The sequence below is a fragment of the Nerophis lumbriciformis genome, linkage group LG10 (assembly GCF_033978685.3).
Source record: "Nerophis lumbriciformis linkage group LG10, RoL_Nlum_v2.1, whole genome shotgun sequence".
Taxonomy (NCBI): Eukaryota; Metazoa; Chordata; class Actinopteri; order Syngnathiformes; family Syngnathidae; genus Nerophis; species Nerophis lumbriciformis.
This window is the reverse complement of record NC_084557.2, coordinates 45,600,692-45,620,691: the sequence shown is the minus strand read 5'-3', so window position 1 is coordinate 45,620,691 and position 20,000 is coordinate 45,600,692. Positions and strand designations below refer to the sequence as shown.

Below are 20,000 nucleotides of genomic sequence, written 5' to 3'. Positions count from 1 at the left end.
AGCCTGAAGTGCGAGTGTCAGGGACAGACGCGGAAGGAGATTTTTACAACAAAGTTCTAAAGCCTAGTGATATATCAGATATATCAGATTGTAGATGAATAGAAGAATAGAATGGACTTTATTGTCATTATATTTGCATATAACAAGATTAAGGACTCCAATTTAAGGTGCGGTAGTGGGAATAAATATAGGGTAAAATATAAATGACACGAGATGTAATAAAGAAAAAAAAAAAGAATTGAAATAAACAGACCACGATCCAATACAAATAATAAGCAATCCTGTACAATATACAAAACACTATAGAAATACAAAATACTGTACAATATACAGAACAAGACAAGAGTACTGGAGTAATAAATAACAATCAGTGTCGGACGTATTGCACTCGAAGGGTAATACTGCACAGTAGGGTTTTAGGGTAGGATATTGTATAGGGGGTGAATTATTGTTATAAGTTAGAGTTCAAGATGGTGACAGCTCTGGGAAAGAAGCTGTCTCTGAGCCTGTTTGTTCTGGCTCTGATGCACCTGTAGCGCCTGCCCGATGGTAGCAGGTGGAACAGGTGGAAGCCAGGGTGTGTCCTGTCCTTGGTGATGCTTTTTGCTCTGTTGAGGCAACAGGAGTTGTGTAAATCCTTCAGGGAGGGGAGGGGGCAGCCGATGATTTTTTGTGCAGACTTTATGAACCTCTGAAGCGCCTTTTTGTCTGCTTCAGTGCAGCTGGCGTACCACACTGTTATGCAGTACGACAGCAGGTTGTCAATATTAAGTGTTTTATCGTTCATTGTTAATATTGTAAATCCTATATTCTTTATTTTCATGTGCATTCTTGGTTTCTCATTCAGTAAAAAAATGTAAAATTCCATTCCGTTTTTAAGGCGGTCTGTCGTAACATTTTTAGCATTCAATCAGACATTATTGTGAGTTTTTGTATTAGTGTTCCTATAAATAGATATACCGGCCCCCAGACACATTTTTTTCTCAAAATTTGGCCCCCCGAGTCAAAATAAGTGCCCAGGCCTGATCTAGAATAAACACACAGGGAGCAAGGAAGCTATGTAAACAAAGAGACACACGGTAGTGATTACGATAAATAGTTGGTCTGCGTTAGCGCTTATAATAACAATATGTAAATGGAGTATAGTTGGCGCTTTTTGAAGGGTTATTTATCTGATTTTATGGGCGAAATAGTGGAACTCCTTCTGTAAGCGGACTTTTATTTACGTTTATTCAAAATTTACAATGCATTAAAAAAAATTTACTCTTTGACCTCGGGGCCCAACTTTTTTACACTACAGGGTGTAAAAGTACTATTTGTCAGAGTTTGTTGGTGACGAACCCCAAGATGCAGAGATGACGGCAGGCATTGAGCGAGAAAACATGATTTAATTAAACACTATGGCAAAAAAACAAACAAAAGGGTAACAACAAAAGGCGCGCACAAGGCGGAGAACAAACTTGGCTATGAACTAAAATAGCAAAAAGGCTAACTGTCGACAAGAAACAAAAACACTTACTGTGACACGAATGAACTATGACATGAGCAGAGTGAACAAAAGTAGACGGAGCTACAACGACAAGTATTATGACAGGTAGTAGTGACAACAAGTATTAGCGACAATGACAATAATCCAGCAGTGACTGGAGGGTAGGGCAGGTATAAATAGCAGCTGGCTGATTGACACCAGGTGTGGCCAGGTGCCAATCAGCCACAGCTGAGGGGACACAGCACTCAGGGAGACAAACAGGAAACGGAACCAAAAACAAGAGCGCTGACAGGAAATACTACACACACACAGAGGAAAAACTAAAACACAATCAAACTGTCAGGGGCAAGCCTGACACAACTAGCGTACCCCTGTTAATGTGCCTTAAGTCTGGACGCCCACTCGGATATGAACACTCAATTTTCGTTGAATTCATATTGAATAATTACCGTATTTTTCGGACTATAAGTCGCAGTTTTTTTTCATAGTTTGGCCGGGGGTGCGACTTATACTCAGGAGCGACTTATGTGTGAAATTATTAACACATTACCGTAAAAATATCAAATAATATTATTGATCTCATTCACGTAAGAGACTAGACGTATAAGATTTCATGGGATTTAGCGATTAGGAGTGACAGATTGTTTGGTAAACGTATAGCATGTTCTATATGTTATAGTTATTTGATTGACTCTTACCATAATATGTTACGTTAACATACCAGTTGGTTATTTATGCCTCATATAACGTACACTTATTCAGCCTGTTCACTATTCTTTATTTATTTTAAATTGCCTTTCAAATGTCTATTCTTGGTGTTGGCTTTTATCAAATACATTTCCCCCAAAAATGCGACTTAAACTCCAGTGCGATTTATACTCCGAAAAATACGGTATATCCAACCTACTTCCAGATTAACAGGATGTGTTATTATTATCAAGGCTTAGGTCAGGATGATTACAAAAACAAATACTAATCAAATATATTGATAAAGGGAAAAAAAAATAAATGAATGTACATACAACTATGCAGTGCTAAGATGAATCTATTCTAACAACATCCATCCATCCATCCATCTCCTTCCGCTTATCCGAGGTCGGGTCGCGGGGGCAGCAGCCTAAGCAGGGAAGCCCAGACTTCCCTCTCCCCAGCCACTTCGTCCAGCTCTTCCTGTGAGACCCCGAGGCATTCCCAGGCCAGCCGGGAGACATAGTCTTCCCAACGTGTCCTGGGTCTTCCCCGCGGCCTCCTACCGGTCGGACGTGCCTTAAACACCTCCCGAGGGAGGCGTTCGGGTGGCATCCTGACCAGATGCCCGAACCACCTCATCTGGCTCCTCTCCATGTGGAGGAGCAGCGGCTTTACTTTGAGCTCCTCCCGGATGGCAGAGCTTCTCGCCCTATCTCTAAGGGAGAGCCTCGCCACCCGGCGGAGGAAACTCATTTCGGCCGCTTGTACCCGTGATCTTGTCCTTTCGGTCATGACCCAAAGCTCATGACCATAGGTGAGGATGGGAACGTAGATCGACCGGTAAATTGAGAGCTTTGCCTTCCGGCTCAGCTCCTTCTTCACCACAACGGATCGATACAGCGTCCGCATTACTGAAGACGCCGCACCGATCCGCCTGTCGATCTCACGATCCACTCTTCCCTCACTCGTGAACAAGACTCCGAGGTACTTGAACTCCTCCACTTGGGGCAAGATCTCCTCCCCAACCCGGAAATGGCACTCCACCCTTTTCCGGGCGAGAACCATGGACTCGGACTTGGAGGTGCTGATTCTCATCCCAGTCGCTTCACACTCAGCTGCGAACCGATCCAATGAGAGCTGAAGATCCTGGCCAGATGAAGCCATCAGGACCACATCATCTGCAAAAAGCAGAGACCTAATCCTGCAGCCACCGAACCAGATCCCCTAAATGCCTTGACTGCGCCTAGAAATTCTGTCCATAAAAGTTATGAACAGAATGGGTGACAAAGGGCAGCCTTGGCGGAGTCCAACCCTCACTGGAAACGTGTCCGACTTACTGCCGGCAATGCAGACCAAGCTCTGACACTGATCATACAGGGAGCGGACTGCCACAATCAGACAGTCCGATACCCCATACTCTCTGAGCACTCCCCACAGGACTTCCCGAGGGACACGGTCGAATGCCTTCTCCAAGTCCACAAAACACATGTAGACTGGTTGGGCAAACTCCCATGCACCCTCAAGGACCCTGCCGAGAGTATAGAGCTGGTCCACAGTTCCACGACCAGGATGAAAACCACACTGTTCCTCCTGAATCCGAGGTTCGACTATCCGGCGTAGCCTCCTCTCCAGTACACCTGAATAGACCTTACCGGGAAGGCTGAGGAGTGTGATCCCACGATAGTTAGAACACACCCTCCGGTTCCCCTTCTTAAAGAGAGGAACCACCACCCCGGTCTGCCAATCCAGTGGTACCGCCCCCGATGTCCACGCGATGCTGCAGAGTCTTGTCAACCAAGACAGCCCCACAATCTATTCTAACAACATTAATAATAATAAATGTTTCTTAAATAAATGTTCAATAAAATGAAAGGGCATCAATTTTGCGCTTTAAGAAACTCCCCTGGGACTTCTTCTGTTTGTTTGACAATGTCATTACTGCCACAAGTGGTAGAAAACTCGAAACCGATTTTCCCGGTTGTTCGATAAATAAAGAACCGAGTCCTCGGACTCGAATCCCTTTTTGAGAACCGGTACACGTTATCGAGACCACTATAGTAAAGAAAAAGAGTTGGTTCTTTATTCGAATCCGTGGGAACGAATCCCGTCCCGACAAGAAATGCTAGGTGGGACATCACAAGAAATGACGTCACATAGCTCAGTCATTAGGCGCAGATAGGGAAAGCAGGAAAAATAATGGACCGGAAAAAGCGCTCCAAGGTGTAATAAAGTTCAAAACAAAAGGTATAATCCAATGAATAACTTTACTGAGAGATTTGAGCAGGGTACAAACACATGACCGACACTTTTACGACCAACCGGAAACATAGCAACCAGGCTAGCAACGCACCTCCTTTACGTTCTTAAAGCAACCGCAGCACATACATATATATACAACATATCTCCCTTTTTTAACTTTTGTTTTTCTTTCCTTGTAAACAAAACAAAATCACACTGTATATGTGTTGTCTGTCTAATTATAAATAATGCAGACGAGGCGTGTTGGCTGAGTTCTTAACGTTTACTTCCACAGCGTGCTCATAACCTCATTCTTAGCTGCCGGCGTGGCGACATGCAACAACACTTTTCCGGGCTACCGCGCATGCTCGTCACTCCCGTTGCATGCTGGGTAGTGCAGTTGTTATAGTCCCTAGCTCAGGGTGTATAATGTATCCCGGAAGAGTTAGGGCTGCATGGGATTCTGGGTATTTGTCCTGTTGTGTTTATGTTGTGTTACGGTGCAGATGTTCTCCCGAAATGTGTTTGTCATTCTTGTTTGGTGTGGGTTCACAGTGTGGCGCATTATTAGTAAGAGTGTTAAAGTTTTTTTTATACCGCCACCGTCAGTGTGACCTGTGTGGTTGTTGACCAAGTATGCCTTGCTGTCACCTTCGTGAGCAAGCGGAAGCCCCATACAACGTGTGGCTGTTCAGGCACGCTGGTTGTAGTGGGTGCTATATGCTGTACCATCACGGCACGCATGACGCTGACAAACGCCATTCATTTAAAATCCGCGTGCCGCACCAGCTTTCAAATTCCACTTAAAGGTGTGGGCAGCATGTCTGAGACCCCTGGTTTATACATAGCACAAAGCAAAAAAAACAACTTTGTATGCAGTGTTATTTCATTTAAAATTTCAAAAAAATGTTGCGGCTCCCATTGTCTTCTATAATTTGTGAAACTGGTCAAAATGGCTCTTTGACTGGTAAAGGTTGCCGACCCCTGCCCTAGCTCATAACATCACAACTTTCCCCCGATAAAGAAATAATGTTAACTCAATAAAGTGTATTTCTTTTTTTAGCTTTAACTTTTCATTTTTTAGCATTGTAACCACATTTGCAAACAACTTTTCTCTTCGTAGAATTTTCTTTCAATAAAGAAATAAAGTGCAAAAATGTCAAAGCATCATAACAAACAGTTATGTTCCAATAGCAGCAGAAGTGCACTTTTTGGAGAGCTGTATTATTTTCAGTTTTGTGCCCAAAGGACTGCTTTTATTTAACACTATATTATTATTTATACTGTTCCTCCTGAATCCGAGGTTCGACTATCCGGCGTAGCCTCCTCTCCAGTACACCTGAATAGACCTTACCGGGAAGGCTGAGGAGTGTGATCCCACGATAGTCGTGGAACTGTGGACCAGCTCTATACTCTCGGCAGGGTCCTTGAGGGTGCATGGGAGTTTGCCCAACCAGTCTACATGTGTTTTGTGGACTTGGAGAAGGCATTCGACCGTGTCCCTCGGGAAGTCCTGTGGGGAGTGCTCAGAGAGTATGGGGTATCGGACTGTCTGATTTTGGCGGTCCGCTCCCTGTATGATCAGTGTCAGAGCTTGGTCCGCATTGCCGGCAGTAAGTCGGACACGTTTCCAGTGAGGGTTGGACTCCGCCAAGGCTGCCCTTTGTCACCCATTCTGTTCATAACTTTTATGGACAGAATTTCTAGGCGCAGTCAAGGCGTTGAGGGGATCCGGTTTGGTGGCTGCAGGATTAGGTCTCTGCTTTTTGCAGATGATGTGGTCCTGATGGCTTCATCTGGCCAGGATCTTCAGCTCTCACTGGATCGGATCGCAGCCGAGTGTGAAGCGACTGGGATGAGAATCAGCACCTCCAAGTTCGAGTCCATGGTTCTCGCCCGGAAAAGGGTGGAATGCCATCTTCGGGTTGGGGATGAGACCCTGCCCCAAGTGGAGGAGTTCAAGTACCTCGGAGTCTTGTTCACGAGTGAGGGAAGACTGGACCGTGAGATCGACAGGCGGATCGGTGCGGCGTCTTCAGTAATGCGGACGCTGTATCGATCTGTTGTGGTGAAGAAAGAGCTGAGCCGGAAGGCAAAGCTCTCAATTTACCGGTCGATCTACGTTCCCATCCTCACCTATGGTCATGAGCTTTGGGTTATGACCGAAAGGACAAGATCACGGGTACAAGCGGCCGAAATGAGTTTCCTCCGCCGGGTGGCGGGGCTCTCCCTTAGAGATAGGGTGAGAAGCTCTGTCATCCGGGGGGAGCTCAAAGTAAAGCCGCTGCTCCTCCACATGGAGAGGAGCCAGATGAGGTGGTTCGGGCATCTGGTCAGGATGCCACCCGATCGCCTCCCTCGGGAGGTGTTTAGGGCACGTCCGACCGGTAGGAGGCCACGGGGAAGACCCTGGACACGTTGGGAAGACTATGTCTCCCGGCTGGCCTGGGAATGCCTCGGGATCCCCCGGGAGGAGCTGGACGAAGTGGCTGGGGAGAGGGAAGTCTGGGCTTCCCTGCTTAGGCTGCTGCCCCCGCGACCCGACCTCGGATAAGCGGAAGAAGATGGATGGATGGATGGATGGATGGATATTATTTATACACCTATAGTGATCACAGAGACAGGTTGTTTTTGTGTTACTGTACATATTTGTTTTTCTGAAAAATCCCACTTAATATACTTTGGGTAACAACAGTCAATATTTATTTATTTTATTTATTTATTGTTTTTCTTATATAATAAAAGTGAGCTTTTGTTAAACCAAATAGTGTTTTTTTCCATATACAACAACCTATCTGGACTCGATAAGAGAATCGATAAGGAATCGGTTCGATAAGAGGATTCGATAATAGGCTCGAACTCGATAATTTCTTATCAAACATCATCCCTAATTACAACTGACTACGGCTGAAAAACTGATTGTTTTTGGCGGCCCTACTATGAGCCCTATGGTTAAAAAAGAAAGCTGTGCAAAGCTATTTGAGAAAAAAAACCATTTACGTCTTACCTTTGTGTTGCAGTTTAGTTTAAGATCTAATTATGATATCGTATTTTATGATCCGAATATGCGGAGGGCAAATACAAAAATGGTCCTCGCGTAAATGTAATTTGACCCTTTCTGGTTCCTTACAGTGCTTACTGACCTTTCTTTGACCTGACCTATTGACCTTATTGACCAGGCAGTGAAAGTCCTCCCTGGTGATGCAACCAGTGATTGATTAGTTTACCTCTTCCAACAGATGGAATGTGCAAATTACATCAAGGTCTTGCAGCCGTACAACCAGACCCACCTACTGGTGTGCGGAACTGGGGCTTTTAACCCCATCTGTGCCTTGGTCCAAGTGGGGAACACCAAGAAGGTAAGGAGCTTGATTCCCGACCCATTTACTCACTTTAGACTTATATTTATTAATAAGAGCAGGTGTTGTTATCTTTCATATTTTAACATTAGCGCAACCCTGTTGATGTACCTTAAGTCTGGACGCTGCACTCGCATGAGCTACATTTTCTGCTTTGGCCCGCAGTCTCCTCTTGGATAAAAGTGTTTTTTTTACTGCAATAGCCACGATGCTAATATTAGCTTACCCTGTTGATGTGCCTTAAGTCTGGATGCTGCACTAGCATAAGCTACATTTTCTGCTTTGGCCCGCAGTCTCCTCATGGATAAAAGTGTTTTTTTTACTGCAATAGCCACGATGCTAATATTAGCTTACCCTGTTGATGTGCCTTAAGTCTGGACGCTGCACTCGCATGAGCTACATTTTCTGCTTTGGCCCGCAGTCTCCTCTTGGATAAAAGTGTTTTTTTTTACTGCAATAGCCACAATGCTAATATTAGCTTACCCTGTTGATGTGCCTTTAGTCTGGACGCTGCACTCGCATGAGCTACATTTTCTGCTTTGGCCCGCAGTCTCCTCATGGATAAAAGTGTTTTTTTTACTGCAATAGCCACGATGCTAATATTAGCTTACCCTGTTGATGTGCCTTAAGTCTGGATGCTGCACTAGCATAAGCTACATTTTCTGCTTTGGCCCGCAGTCTCCTCTTGGATAAAACTTGTTTTTTTTACTGCAATAGCCACAATGCTAACAATAGCTTACCCTGTTGATGTGCCTTAAGTCTGGACGCTGCACTAGCATAAGCTACATTATCTACTTTTCTGCCTTGGCCCACAGTCTCCTCTTGGATAAAAGTGTTTTATCTACTGCAATAGCCACAATGCTAACATTAGCTTACCCTGTTGATGTGCCTTAAGTCTGGACGCTGCACTAGCATAAGATACATTATCTACTTTTCTGCCTTGGCCCGCAGTCTCCTCTTGGATAAAAGTGTTTTCTTTACTGCAATAGCCACAATGCTAACATTAGCTTACCCTGTTAATGTGCCTTAAGTCTGGACACTGCACTAGCATAAGATACATTATCTACTTCGCTGCCTTGGCCCGCAATCTCCTCTTGGATAAAAGTGTTTTATTTACTGCAATAGTCACAATACTAACATTAGCTTACCCTGTTGTTGTGCCTTAAGTCTGAACGCTGCACTAGTATAAGCTACATTTCCTGCCTTGGCCCACAGTCTCCTCTTGGATAAAAGTGTTTTCTTTACTGCAATAGCCACAATACTAACATTAGTTTACCCTGTTGATGTGCCTTAAGTCTGGACACTGCACTAGCATAAGCTACATTTTCTGCATTGGCCCGCAGTCTCCTCTTGGATAAAAGTGTTTTCTTTACTGCAATAGCCACAATGCTAACATTAGCTTACCCTGTTGATGTGCCTTAAGTCTGGACACTGCACTAGCATGAGCTACATTTCCTGCCTTGGCCCGCAGTCTCCTCTTGGACACACTTGTTTTCTTTACTGCAATAGCCACAATGCTAACATTAGCTTACTCTGTTGATGTGCCTTAATTATGGACGCTGCCCTAGCATAAGCTATATTTCCTGCCTTGGCCCGCAGTCTCCTCTTGGATAAAACTTGTTTTTTTTACTGCAATAGCCCCAATGCTAACATTAGATAACCCTGTTGATGTGCCTTAAGTCTGGACGCTGCACTAGCATAAGATACATTATCTACTTTTCTGCCTTGGCCCACAGTCTCCTCTTGGATAAAAGTGTTTTCTTTACTGCAATAGCCACAATACTAACATTAGTTTACCCTGTTGATGTGCCTTAAGTCTGGACACTGCACTAGCATAAGATACATTATCTACTTTGCTGCCTTGGCCCGCAATCTCCTCTTGGATAAAAGTGTTTTATTTACTGCAATAGTCACAATACTAACATTAGCTTATCCTGTTTATGTGCCTTAAGTCTGAACGCTGCACTAGTATAAGCTACATTTCCTGCCTTGGCCCACAGTCTCCTCTTGGATAAAAGTGTTTTCTTTACTGCAATAGCCACAATGCTAACATTATCTTACTCTGTTGATGTGCCTTAAGTCTGGACACTGCACTAACATAAGCTACATTTTCTGCTTTGGCCCGCAGTCTCCTCTTGGATAAAACTTGTTTTTTTTACTGCAATAGCCACAATGCTAACAATAGCTTACCCTGTTAATGTGCCTTAAGTCTGGAGACTGCACTAGCATAAGCTACATTTTCTGCCTTGGCCCGCAGTCTCCTCTTGGATACACATGTTGTTTTTACTGCAATAGCAACAATGCTAACATTAGCTTACCCTGTTGATGTGCCTTAAGTCTGGACGCTGGCTGCACAAGCATAAACTACATGATCTACAAACCCCGTTTCCATATGAGTTGGGAAATTGTGTTAGATGTAAATATAAACGGAATACAATGATTTGCGAACATTTTCAACCCATATTCAGTTGAATATGCTACAAAGACAACATATTTGATGTTCAAACTGATAAACTGTTTTTTTTTTGCAAATAATCATTAACTTTAGAATTTGATGCCAGCAACACGTGACAAAGAAGTTGGGAAAGGTGGCAATAAATACTGATAAAGTTGAGGAATGCTCATCAAACACTTATTTGGAACATCCCACAGGTGAACAGGCTAATTGGGAACAGGTGGGTGCCATGATTGGGTATAAAAGTAGATTCCATGAAATGCTCAGTCATTCACAAACAAGGATGGGGCGAGGGTCACCACTTTGTCAACAAATGCGTGAGCAAATTGTTGAACAGTTTAAGAAAAATCTTTCTCAACCAGCTATTGCAAGGAATTTAGGGATTTCACCATCTACGGTCCGTAATTCAGAGAATCTGGAGAAATCACTGCACGTAAGCAGCTAAGCCCGTGACCTTTGATCCCTCAGGCTGTACTGCATCAACAAGCAACATCAGTGTGTAAAGGATATCACCACATGGGCTCAGGAACACTTCAGAAAACCACTTTCAGTAACTACAGTTGGTCGCTACATCTGTAAGTGCAAGTTAAAACTCTACTATGCAAAGCGAAAGCCATTTATCAACAACACCCAGAAAAGCCGCTGGCTTTGCTGGGCCAAAGCTCATCTAAGATGGACTGATACAAAGTGGAAAAGTGTTCTGTGGTCTGACGAGTCCACATTTCAAATTGTTTTTGGAAACTGTGGACGTCGTGTCCTCCCGGACCAAAGAGGAAAAGAACCATCCGGATTGTTTAGGAGCAAAGTGGAAAAGCCAGCATCTGTGATGGTATGGGGGTGTATTAGTGCCCAAGACATGGGTAACTTACACATCTGTGAAGGCACCATTAATGCTGAAAGGTACATACAGGTTTTGGAACAACAAAAGTTGCCATCCAAGCAACGTTACCATGGACGCCCCTGCTTATTTCAGCAACGCAATGCCAAGCCACCTGTTACATCAACATGGCTTCATAGTAAAAGAGTGCGGGTACTAGACTGGCCTGCCTGTAGTCCAGACCTGTCTCCCATTGAAAATGTGTGGTGCATTATGAAGCCTAAAATAGCACAACGGAGACCCCCGGACTGTTGAACAACTTAAGCTGTACATCAAGCAAGAATGGGAAAGAATTCCACCTGAGAAGCTTCAAAAATGTGTCTCCTCAGTTCCCAAACGTTTACTGAGTGTTGTTAAAAGGAAAGGCCATGTAACACAGTGGTGAACATGCCCTTTCCCAACTACTTTGGCACGTGTTGCAGCCATGAAATTCTAAGTTAATTATTATTTGCAAAAAAAATATAAAGTTTATGAGTATGAACATGAAATATCTTGTCTTTGTAGTGCATTCAACTGAATATGGGTTGAAAAGGATTTGCAAATCATTGTATTCTCTTTTTATTTACCATTTACTCAACTTCACTGCTTTTTGAGTTTTGTACCTGTCATGAATAGAACGTGGGAGAGCTGAATTATCCAGGCGAGTGATTAGTAAGTGATGGATGAGAAGGCGGGAGGAAAGTGATGGACGACCCCGGGCTGTTGTGCGTACGGCTACACCTAACCCTGGAGGTGACGGCCAGTCAAACACGTCTTTAGGCAGCAGGTGGCTGCAACATGTGAGGGAGGCCCCCCAACATACAACTGAAGGACAGTAACCCACTAACGTTTACGTCCATTAAGGCTGTCATTGATTTATGAGAAGACCCTGATTTGTTAAAGCAGCCCCCCCCCGGGTGACTGTAGCAAAGACCATCTTGGGGTCAAAGTCATCCATCATGCTGTGCCATCTATTTACAATCAAGCTGAGAAGATGTGAGATAGGACTAACTCTTTATAACTTCAGTGCAATTTAAAGGACTTGTCAAATTGCTCATGTTATCAAGGTGCAATTTGCAAGAACCCCTGGAAGGATGAAAGCCCTCCAGACACTGGTGCACCACTCCATGACTTTACACTAGGGTTGTACGCTATACCAGTACTAGTATAGTACCGCCGTACTAATGAATCAAAAACGGTACTATAATCTGTTTGAAAAGCACCGGTTCCCCATTTAATTTTTTTTTAACGGGCATGACGGCGCGTCGTCGCCTGGTGACATTGCTGGTTTCAGGAGCAGAGGAGCATGTTCGGCAGCGCACACACACAGAGTACTTACAAGCAGACACAGTGTGGAGACAGAATAGGGAGAACGGACGCATTTTGGTGTAAAAAGTAAAGATAAAGGTGAAGTTATAACACTGAAACACCCTCAGGAAGAGGTGCTTTAAGACAGTGGTCCCCAACCAACAGGCCGCGGCTCGGTACCGGTCCGTGGATCGATTGGTACTGGGCCGCACAAGAATTAAAAACAAAAACAAAAACAATTTCTATTTTTTTTTTCTTTAAAAAAAAAAATTAAATCAACATAAAAAACACAATGGGCCAGTGAGGGTTGGACTCCGCCAAGGCTGCCCTTTGTCACCGATTCTGTTCATAACCTTTATGGACAGAATTTCTAGGTGCAGTCAAGGCGTTGAGGGGATCTGGTTTGGTGGCTGCAGGATTAGGTCTCTGCTATTTGCAGATGATGTGGTCCTGATGCCTTCATCTGGCCAGGATCTTCAGCTCTCACTGGATCGGTTCGCAGCCGAGTGTGAAGCGACTGGGATGGGAATCAGCACCTCCAAATCCGAGTCCATGGTTCTCGCCCGGAAAAGGGTGGAGTGCCATCTCCGGGTTGGGGAGGAGATCTTGCCCCAAGTGGAGGAGTTCAAGTACCTCGGAGTCTTGTTCACGAGTGAGGGAAGAGTGGATCGTGAGATCGACAGGCGGATCGGTGCGGCGTCTTCAGTAATGCGGACGCTGTATCGATCCGTTGTGGTGAAGAAGGAGCTGAGCCGGAAGGCAAAGCTCTCGATTTACTGGTCAATCTACGTTCCCATCCTCACCTATGGTCATGAGCTTTGGGTCATGACCGAAAGGACAAGATCACGGGTACAAGCGGCCGAAATGAGTTTCCTCTGCCGGGTGGCGGGGCTCTCCCTTAGAGATAGGGTGAGAAGCTCTGGCATCCGGGGGGAGCTCAAAGTAAAGCCGCTGCTCCTCCACATGGAGAGGAGCCAGATGAGGTGGTTCGGGCATCTGGTCAGGATGCCACCCGAACGCCTCCCTCGGAAGGTGTTTCGGGCACGTCCGACCGGTAGGAGGCCACGGGGAAGACCCAGGACACGTTGGGAAGACTATGTCTCCCGGCTGGCCTGGGAACGCCTCGGGATCCCCCGGGAGGAGCTGGACGAAGTGGCTGGGGAGAGGGAAGTCTGGGCTTCCCTGCTTAGGCTGCTGCCCCCGCGACCCGACCTCGGATAAGCGGAAGAAGATGGATGGATGGATGGATAAAAAACACAAGATACACTTACAATTAGTACCCAAAAAACCTCCCTCCCCCATTCATTCACACAAAAGGGTTGTTTCTTTCTGTTATTAATATTCTGGTTCCTACATTATATATCAATATATATCAATACAGTCTGCAAGGGATACAGTCCGTAAGCACACATGATTGTATTTTTTATGACAAAAAAATAAAATAAAAAAAAATCACCCCATTTTTAAGTTATTTACGTTATTGACATGTATTTAACATGTTAATAATCATAACTAGTCTCCAACCATGTAAAATTCTCCTCAAACGTGTCTAATTTGTTTGTGCTGCAAAAATGTTTGGTCTAGCTATCATAGTTTTTACGTTATTTACATTTTATGGTTTCAGGCACATTAACAGGGTAAGCTAATGTTAGCATTGTGGCTATTGCAGTAAAGAAAACACTTTTATCCAAGAGGAGACTGCGGGCCAAGGCAGCAAAGTACAAACCTTGTGTTAGATGTAAATATAAACGGAATACAATGATTTGCAAATCCTTTTCAACCCATATTCAGTTGAATATGCTACAAAGACAACATATTTGATGTTCAAACTGATAAACGCTTTTTTTTTTGCAAATAATCATTAACTTTAGAATTTGATGCCAGCAACACGTGACAAAGAAGTTGGGAAAGGTGGCAATAAATACTGATAAAGTTGAGGAATGCTCATCAAACACTTATTTGGAACATCCCACAGGTGTGCAGGCTAATTGGGAACAGGTGGGTGCCATGATTGGGTATAAAAGTAGATTCCATGAAATGCTCAGTCATTCACAAACAAGGATGGGGCGAGGGTCACCACTTTGTCAACAAATGCGTGAGCAAATTGTTGAACAGTTTAAGAAAAACCTTTCTCAACCAGCTATTGCAAGGAATTTAGGGATTTCACCATCTACGGTCCGTAATATCATCAAAGGGTTCAGAGAATCTGTAGAAATCACTGCACGTAAGCAGCTAAGCCCGTGACCTTCGATCCCTCAGGCTGTACTGCATCAACAAGCGACATCAGTGTGTAAAGGATATCACCACATGGGCTCAGGAACACTTCAGAAACTCACTGTCAGTAACTACAGTTGGTCGCTACATCTGTAAGTGCAAGTTAAAACACTCCTATGCAAGGCGAAAACCGTTTGTCAACAACACGCAGAAATGTCGTCGGCTTCGCTGGGCCTGAGCTCATCTAAGATGGACTGATACAAAGTGGAGAAGTGTTCTGTGGTCTGACGAGTCCACATTTCAAATTGTTTTTGGAAACTGTGGACGTCAAAGAGGAAAAGAACCATCCGGATTGTTATAAGCGCAAAGTGTAAAAGCCAGCATGTGTGATGGTATGGGGGTGTATTAGTGCCCAAGACATGGGTAACTTACACATCTGTGAAGGCGCCATTAATGCTGAAAGGTACATACAGGTTTTAGAGCAACATATGTTGCCATCCAAGCAACGTTACCATGGACGCCCCTGCTTATTTCAGCAACACAATGCCAAGCCACGTGTTACATCAACATGGCTTCATAGTGAAAGAGTGCGAGTACTAGACTGGCCTGCCTGTAGTCCAGACTTGTCTCCCATTGAAAATGTGTGGCGCATTATGAAGCCTAAAATAGCACAACGGAGAACCCCGGACTGTTGAACAACTTAAGCTGTACATCAAGCAAGAATGGGAAATAATTCCACCTGAGAAGCTTAAAAAATGTGTCTCCTCAGTTCCCAAACATTTACTGAGTGTTGTTAAAAGGAAAGGCCATGTAACACAGTGGTGAACATGCCCCTGTGACAACTTTTTTGCAATGTGTTGCTACCATTAAATTCTAAGTTAATGATCAGTGTGAACATGAAATATCTTGTCTTTGCAGTTTATTCAATTGAATATAAGTTGAAAAGAATTTGCAAGTCATTGTATTCTCTTTGTATTTACCATTTACACAACGTGCCAACTTCACTGGTTTGGGGTTTAGTATTTTCCAATATCTGTGCACATTTGAGGTCTGTTGCTAACTGAGTGACTGTTTGGTAGGACACGCTGTTTGCGCTCGAAGAAGAGAGCGTCACAAGTGGCCGAGGACGATGTCCATTTGACCCCGACAGTCCGTGTACGTCCGCCATCTCAGGTAAACAGATTGTGCCGAACCTCCAAATGTAGGAATGTCTTGGCTTTACCCTCACACCTTTTCTTCAGCGAAAACGTCATGAGGTGTGTCCAAACTTCTGGCCTGTACTGTATGTTTTATCTTGATTTAATCATGGACTTATATTTATATTAGCACTGTAATTATTGAAGAAGATTCAAATCAAGACTAAGATGACTAAGTTAGTGTTAACATGTGAGTGGGTCCCAGTCCTCGGGCCCCTTTGTAGTGGCGGATTTGGGCCCCAAAGTCAAAAAGGTTAAGACACCCTGAGGTAAACACTACAATACAGGTGTCAAACTCAAGGCCCGGGGGCCAGATTTGGCCCCCTTCATTTTATTTGACCCTTGAAAGCCTGGAAATAATATGTATCAATAAAGTACTTTTCTTACTAAATGTATTCTTTCTTTCTATTTTGGCAGAATTTTTTTTTTAATTTTTTACTCCATTTAATCGCAAGTTATGTTAAGTTAAATATTGTCTAATTATGCAAAAATATGCGATGAGGTGGCGACTTGTCCAGGGTGTACCCGCGCCTTCCGCCCGAATGCAGCTGAGATAGGCCCCAGCACCCCGCTGCAACCCCAAAAGGGACAAGCGGTTGAAAATGGATGGATGGATGTTATTAAAAATTCTAACCATTTTTAAATAGAAATAAATACTAATAATAATGATTTCAAAGCAAGTTGTCCATCAAATGGTGCAATGTAAAAGTAGCAATAGATTTAATGGTGAAATTTGGTAAATTTACTGTGGTTTTTACAGCATTTTTCTCTAAATGAAAAAATGTTTACTTTTTTTTTTTTTCTGTAATAAACTATGGTGCCGTTTTGGCATTTACAGTAATACACCCAAAAATCTACAGTTATTGATTTGCGGTAAAAAAAACACAAAAAAAACAGACAAGCTGGCAGCTCAGGTTCCAAAATTTTACTGTAAAATTGCATTTTTATTTACAGTAAAAAAACAAATGTAAATTTTAGAGTATAATTCTGCCAACTTAGCTGCCTTTTTATTTTAATTTTTTACTTTATTTTATTTATTTATTTTTAACCATTAAAACAGCAGTTTTAACAACTGTTTTTTCCATTGACAGTAATATACACTACCGTATTTTTCGGAGTATAAGTCGCACCGGCCAAAAATGCATAATAAAGAAGGAAAAAAAACATAATTCGCACTGGAGTATAAGTCGCGTTTTTTGGGGAAATTTATTTGATAAAAGCCAACACCAAGAATAGACATTTGAAAGGCAATTTAAAATAAATAAAGAATAGTGAACAACAGGCTGAATAAGTGTACGTTATATGAGGCATAAATAACCAACTGGTATGTTAACGTAACATATTATGGTAAGAGTCATTCAAATAACTATAACATATAGAACATGCTATACGTTTACCAAACAATCTGTCACTCCTAATCGCTAAATCCCATGAAATCTTAGACGTCTAGTCTCTAACGTGAGTGAGCTAAATAATATTATTTGATATTTCACGCTAATGTATTAATAATTTCACACATAAGTCGCACCTGAGTATAAGTCGCACCCCCGGCCAAACTGCGACTTATAGTCCGAAAAATACGGCACATTTTGAAGTGAAATTATTGCAACTTATCTTACTTTTTTTTTTTTTTACTTAGACTTAGACAAACTTTATTGATCCACAAAGGAAATTGTTCCACACAGTAGCTCAGTTACAAAGGATGGAAAGTGTAAGGATGGAAAGGATAATGCAGGTATTAAGTAGACTAAAAATGTACCACAGTAGCAATATAAAATATAACATATTTGTAGGGATGATGTTTGATAAGACATTAACGAGTTCGAGCCCATTAACGAGTTCGAGCCCATTATCGAATCCTCTTATCGAACCGATTCCTTATCGGTTCTCTTATCGAATCCAGATAGGTTGTTGTATATGGAAAAAAACACAATATTTGGTTTAACAAAAGCTCACTTTTATTTTATAAGAAAAAAAATAAAATTAAAATAAATAAATAAATATTGACTGTTACCCCCTAAAAAAAATAAAACAAATATTGACTGTTACTTAAAGTATATTAAGTGGGATTTTTCAGAAAAACAAATATATACAGTAACACAAAAACAACCTGTCTCTGTGACATACTTGCCAACCTTGAGACCTCCGGTTTCGGGAGGTGGGGGGTGGGGGCGGGGGGCGTGGTTGGGGGCGTGGTTAAGATATACATACATATAAGAAATACTTGACTTTCAGTGAATTCTAGCTATATATATATATATATATATATATATATATATATATATATATAAATAAAATAAATACTTGGATTTCAGTGTTCATTTATTTACACATATACACACACATAACACTCATCTACTCATTGTTGAGTTAAGGGTTGAATTGTCCATCCTTGTTCTATTTTCTGTCACTATTTCAGAACACACACATTATACAAATATACATTATACAATCAATAAGAAAACGGAAACTCTAATTTGGGAGTCTGAATTAGGATCAGAAGTTACTATATAAACATTGCGCACTCACGTCGCCATTTTGTATTGATTACTGCAGCTGTGCACTGGATTAATTCACAAATACAAACTACAACTCACAAACACTTTAGAGTTAGGCTCCACCATCACAATGTGTACTTAAACTTATAAAGATCACATGGATATTATTCAGTGAGTTGATTCACCAAAACTAACCTGTTATACAGGAGGAAAAAGCACACAGGACGTTTCAATTGTTCACAGACTGGTCGCGCTCATCAGAATGACAAGACACTTCCGGTCTGCAGGTGATAGCATTCAATTGGGAAGAAACGCCCTACTGCCCCCTACTGACCAATGTGAATACTGATAAATGTGTAATGACAGCTCCAAAAACGAATTCAAACCACAAAATAAAATAAATAAATCAACACAAAAATGTGACACATTATGGGTGAGTCACATATGCATGTACAGTAGATGGCAGTATTGTCCTGTTTAAAAGTGTCACAACATTGATGTTTACGGCAGACGAACTGCTTTACGGTAGACGCTGTTGTTGTGTGTTGTCAACACGTCACTGGAGCTGGAGGGGGCGTGGCCTCCAACTCCGCCTGAATTTGGGGAGATTTTCGGGAGAAAATTTGTCCCGGGAGGTTTTCGGGAGAGGCGCTGAATTTCGGGAGTCTCCCGGAAAATCCGGGAGGGTTGGCAAGTATGCTCTGTGATCACTATAGGTGTATAAATAATAATATAGTGTTAAATAAAATCAGTCCCTTGGGCACAAAACTGAAAATAATACAGCTCTCCAAAAAGTGCACTTCTGCTGCTATTGGAACATACTAACTACACACACTATGACACTAAGAACACCACAGTCATCAATCAACAATTCTTACATGAGAGCGAAGCCTGGCAATAATTGCATATTGCCTGTTCTGCCCTCACTACACGTGTTGAGGTTATACAGCTTGGCAGACAGCTAACAAACAATCCAAAGCAGATTAATCCATTTAGGCTCTTTATTGTTGTTGATCTTGCTTTGTCTTTTCCTATCTTTACTTTTGTCTTGCACTGGACTGTTATTTTTAATTTTTTTAAACTGAAATACACACAATGACAAATGTATAAGCTGAAATGTAATACACAATATGTAAATATTAGCTTCACACAAATATACAGTACTATCATCAAACAAATACTTCTGAGTGTTGAAACTATTTCGATGGTGGAAATACACGACTGGCAGCCATTTTAAGTCCTCAAAACATCCAATGAAACAGTGCACAAAAATCGTTTTTCAATAAACATCTTAGTATCAAACTTAAACACTTTCCACCTTAATATTGAGTTACATAAACAAGTTAAACAGTTTACTTACAGACTTATCTTTTCCAAGGCTTGTAAGAGCTAACACAACTTGTCTACTTCTCAATTGTCTCAACCCGGAAGTGCCCAAACTAATGACGCGTAGTATTATCATATCGCCACAAGGTGTCAGTAAGAGTCTACAATCAAATGGGCATAACATTGCAGGTCCTACAGGGCATTTCCTGTACGTGGGAAGGGATTCGAATAAAGAACCAACTCTTTTTCTTTACTATAGCGGCCTCGATAACGGGAACCGGTTCTCAAAAAGGGATTCGAGTCCATGGAATCGGTTCTTTTCTTATCGAACAACCGGGAGAGTCAGTTTCGAACATCATCCCTACATATAT

The 20,000-nt window shown here is 42.5% G+C and overlaps 1 protein-coding gene across 2 annotated transcripts in view; it reads left to right on the top strand.

The window, feature by feature from the left end:
* sema3e (sema domain, immunoglobulin domain (Ig), short basic domain, secreted, (semaphorin) 3E) overlaps positions 1–20,000 on the top strand; it is a 117,935-nt gene that overhangs the window by 58,897 nt on the left and 39,038 nt on the right. For both annotated transcript variants that reach the window (XM_061969541.1, XM_061969540.1), the window contains exons 4-5: positions 7,657–7,776; positions 15,689–15,782. In XM_061969541.1, the coding sequence (XP_061825525.1) occupies positions 7,657–7,776; positions 15,689–15,782 (214 nt within the window). The remainder of the gene's footprint in view (positions 1–7,656; positions 7,777–15,688; positions 15,783–20,000) is intronic.